A 4869-nucleotide genomic window follows, 5' to 3' on the forward strand; every position below is an offset into this window, starting at 1 on the left:
AAATGGTATATAAAACCGGTGTATGGTGAAAAAAAATAAAAATAAAAGGCATGTCAGCCCACCAAAAAAAAAAAAAAAAAAAGGAAATAATGAAAAAATGCCCCTCAGGAATCAACAGAAGGGAATCTGCGCTTTCACCTCCACCTGAAAGTAATAAGGTGGTACCACTAGCCCTCACTTCCCTTGCCATAGGAGTGTCACAGAAAGCCAGGTAAAAGGTTTAAATAAGGTCCAGAATCCAAGAACATAATACAAAAAATGTCCCCAGTTTCAAAATAAAATCACTTATCACACCAACTTTTAAAAAGATAAATGAATCTCTAAAGCCAAAATGATGATGATAGAAATGCTAAGTTATCTGACAAAGATTTTTAAATAGACATAATAAAAATGTTCTTCAAAGAGCAACTATGAACAACTTGAAACAAATGGAAAAAATAGAAATTCTTAGCAAAGAAACAGACGATATAAAAATCAACAAATAAAAATTTTAGAATTTAGAGGCACTTTGGCCGTCGCGGGTTGCGGTGCAGACATGGCCAAGTCCAAGAACCACACCACACACAATCAGTCTCGAAAATGGCACAGAAATGGCATCAAGAAACCCCGATCACAAAGATATGACTCTCTTAAGGGGGTAGATCCCAAGTTCCTGAGGAACATGCGCTTTGCCAAGAAGCACAACAAGAAGGGCCTGAAGAAGATGCAGGCCAACAATGCCAAGGCCGTGAGTGCACGTGCTGAAGCTATAAAGGCCCTTATAAAGTCCAAGGAGGTTAAGACCAAGATTCCAAAGGGTGCCAGCCGTAAACTCAGTCGACTTGCCTACATCGCCCACCCCAAGCTTGGGAAGCGTGCTCGTGCACGCATTGCCAAGGGTCGCAGGCTCTGCCGGCCAAAGGCCCAATCGGCTGCTTCATCTGCAGCTCCAGCTTCAGTTCCAGCTCAGGCTCCCAAAGGTGCCCAGGCCCCCACGAAGGCTCCAGAGTAGAGGCACCTGTCTGCCATGAGGACAAAAGGACTGGTGTGACCTCTAGGCTGCTGTCTGTATGGGGCTGGGGTTCTCCTGTGCTATTTGTACAAATAAACTTGAGGCAGAATTTGTTAAAAAAAAAAAAAATTTAGAATTTAAAAATATAGTAACTAAAATTAAAACCTCAGTAAATGGGCTCAACCAAACATATGGAGGGGAAAGAGGAATCAGTGAACTGGAATACATAATAATGAAAATAATATAGTCTAAACAACTGAAAGAAAATAGTTGAAGAAAATGAACACAGAGTCTCATAAACAAAAGATCTAATATACATGTTATCAAGAGTGAGAGGAAGAAGAGAGTAGGCGGAAAATGTACTGAAACTTACAAATTTGTCAAGAGACATTAACCTACCGATTCAAAAAGGAGTTTGTCTATACAAAATAAACTCAAAGAAATTCACACCAAGATATAACATACATTTCTGAATACAGAAGGCAAAGAAAAATTTTGGAAGCAGCCAGAGAAAAATGACATCTTACCTATAAAAAACAATTCAGATGACAATGGATTTCTCATAAGAAAACATGGAGGCAGAAAAAAGTCATGATATTATTTAGTTGTTGAAAGAAAACAACTGTCAACCCAGAATCGTAACAAAAGTAAGCTTAATGAGTAACAGGGGAATCAAGATATTTTTAGATTAAGGAAAACTAAGAATTTGTCATCAGCAAACCTACCCTAACAGAATGGCTGAAGTAAGTTCTCTAAACAGAAAGGCAAAAAAATAAGTGAAAAACCCTTAGAACATACAAAAGGAAGAAAAAGCATGATAAGCAAAAATAAGAGTAGATACAAAAGGCTTTTTCTTCTTGGGTTTTCTAAATCATGTTTGATGATAGATATAAAAATGTAACTGTCCAGGGTGGTGCCAGTGGCTCAAGGAGTAGGGCACTGTCCCCATATACTGGAGGTGGTGGGTTTGAACTTGGCTCTGGCCAAAAACTGCAATAAATAAATAAATAAATAAAATCACTGTCCAGTGTGGTTCTAAATGTACAGAGAGGAAATATTTAAGACAATTGTAATTGGTAAGGTTAAAGGACTTAAAGGAAGTAAGGTTTTTATGCTTCATATGAACAGGTAACATGACAACAGATGACAGTAAGACACAGATAAAGTGCCTACAGCAACAACTAAAAATGACATACAAAGAAATAAACACACACACACACACACTATAGGAAGAGCTGACTTCCAGCATGAGAAGGTGAGGAGCTCCACTGATACTCTTCTCAGTGAAACTGATAAAACTCACTTTTTAAAAAAATGTAAAGTCTCTAAAAATGGGCCTAAGGAAAACAAAAAAGAAGAAATAATCTTTTAAGAAAATCTATGATAATTCAGTAAGAAAAGTAAGGGTCTTATGGTACTGAACCAAAATCACATCCTCCCTCCCGCTCTCACAGTTCAGAGAGGTGGGGGTTCTACTCCAGACTGCTATAGTCAAGAACACAATTTCCTTTCTCTCAAGCCCCTAGTCAGAGGGCTTTCTTATCAGGAAGATAAAGACACTAGTATTTTTCTTCTTGTCACCAGCTACCTGTTTCTGAAGCTCAGACACACTGAAGTTGGTGTGACATTTTCTTGCTATGATAAGTGATTTTATTTTGAAACCAGGAACATTTTTGTATTGCATTTTTGGACTCTGGACCTTATTTAAACCTTTTTACCTGGCTTTTTGTGACACTCCTGTGGCAAGGGAAGTGGGGGCTAGTGGTGCCACCTTATTACTTTCAGGTGGAGGTGAAAGTGCAGGTTCCCTTCTGTTGATTCCTGAAGAGCATCTTCTCATTATTTCGAATGAGGTTAAGTGCCTTACCACTGGACTATGATAAAAGTTCTGCCTTTCTCTAGACCTTCTCTGACAGTAGAAAGAGCAAGTGTGGTAGGGACTCTCTTATATGCTCAGCTACCACTCAAGGAACAGAGGCTTGAATAATGGGGCCCTGATCACTCTTGACCTGACTTATGAGGTGGAGGCTCCACACAAGGAGAGAGGAGCCAAGCAGTTCATCCCCACCAAGTACTCAGCTTCCTGAGTGCAAGGGTTTCAATCAGACATAAGTTTACAATCGTCCCCACCAACAGTTCTAGAGCCTTGGCTAAGAAGGGAGAGAAACAGAAATATAAAACACGGTTCCTAGTCTTTGCTAAAAGGAACTGATTTCATTTGTAACAGAAGGTAGAGAAGTTAAAACCTAAGTGTGCTTTCAAGAAGCGAGGTCACTGTGGGAAAGAAATTTGAATGGAATTCAAGATACAGGCTAAACTAAAGGTCAGCAAGTTTTCAGGAGAGAACCAGGTAATGAGGTAGCTAGGAGGAGCCCCTCCGGGATCAGAACAAATATCAAATACTGACCCCAGAAACCATGGTTTCAAAGGGAACAGAATTTAATTTGATTAGTTCAAAGAAAAATTTATGCCCAAGAGGATTATTTAAAACAATAAAGCAACCAGCTACCAATTAGGGAGTCTGAAAGCTGGGGATGGTCAGGGAAGGAGAAAAAGAGAGCAGTACCAAAATCTCTGTTAGCCCAGGGTGGCTGTAGATATACTAAAGCTGTACCTTCCTGAGGAGCAAAATCAGAGACTTAATACTGTTAGTGGAAAAAAAAAATACTATGAGTGGGAAATAAACTTCATTAAAATAAGCCAGCCAGTTAAAAACAAATAAGCACAGTTAGATAGAAGAAAGAAGGTCTACTATTCAATAACATGTGTAGGGTTGACTATAATTGACAACATATTGTATATATCAAAATAACTAGAAGAGAACACTTGAAATGTTCCCAAAATAAAGAATTGATAAATGTTTCAGGTAGTGAATATCCTAAATGCCCTGATTTGAGTATTATACATTGTATGCATGTATCAAAATATCACATATACTCCATAAAAATGTACAAATATTGTGTCTTAATTTAAAAGTAATTTAAAATTTATAAAACAATTCAAAGTAATAAAAAAAAGAAAAAAGAAAACTAACAATTCCTAAAGCAGACAATAGTACTGAGAGTTGCTACAATATATTATCCAAAATGTCCAGTTTCCAACAAAAATTTATGACACATGCAAATAAACAAGAAAGAACACACCATATATTTTTAAAAAGCAGGCAATAAACTGCTTGTGATATCAGTCAGAAGTTGAATTTAATAGAAAAATACATCAACGTAGTTATTATAAACATGTTCACAGAATTAAAGGAAATTATTATAGGGATGTAAAGGAAATCATAATGACAATGTCATATCAAATAGTGACTATCAATAAAAAAGTGGAATTATTTTTTAAAAATCCAAACAGAATTCTAGAGTTGAAACTATAATGACAGAAGTAAAAAATCCACTAGGGGCTCATCAGTAGATTTGAACTGACAGAAAAATAATAAGTGAACTCGAAGTCAGATTGATACAGATTATGCAAGCCAAAGAACAAAGAGAAAAAAGCATAATAAAAAGTGAAGAGAGCCTGCGAGAAATATAGGATACCATTAATAATACACATATATGCATAAAAGAAGTACTGGAAGAAGAGGAGAGAAATAGGTGGGGAAAAAGTAGAATGGCTAAAAACTCCCTGAATTTATTGAAAAACAATCTACACATTGAGGAAGCTCAATGAACTCCCAGAAGAATATATTATGCAAACATGTCCATGAGCAGACACATCATTTAAAAATACTAGAGGTTAAAGACAAAAAGAAACTCTTGAAAGCATGAAGAGAAAAATGACACATTACTTACCAGGGAATAGTTGACAGCTGACTTCTCAGCTGAAACAACAAAAGCCAGAGGCAGTGAAATAATATATTCAAGGTGTTCAAAGAT

At 36.9% G+C, this 4869-nt stretch overlaps 1 protein-coding gene across 1 annotated transcript; it reads left to right on the forward strand.

Annotated features, from left to right (window-relative positions):
* Positions 1–506: 506 nt before the first annotated feature.
* LOC128570453 (60S ribosomal protein L29-like) lies at positions 507–1098 on the forward strand. Its single transcript, XM_053569613.1, has one exon. It carries the CDS (start codon positions 536–538, stop codon positions 989–991), a length of 456 nt encoding a protein of 151 aa, XP_053425588.1. The 5' UTR covers positions 507–535; the 3' UTR covers positions 992–1098.
* The last annotated feature ends 3771 nt before the right edge of the window (positions 1099–4869 follow it).

Source organism: Nycticebus coucang, chromosome 18 (genome assembly GCF_027406575.1).
Source record: "Nycticebus coucang isolate mNycCou1 chromosome 18, mNycCou1.pri, whole genome shotgun sequence".
Classification (NCBI taxonomy): domain Eukaryota; kingdom Metazoa; phylum Chordata; class Mammalia; order Primates; family Lorisidae; genus Nycticebus; species Nycticebus coucang.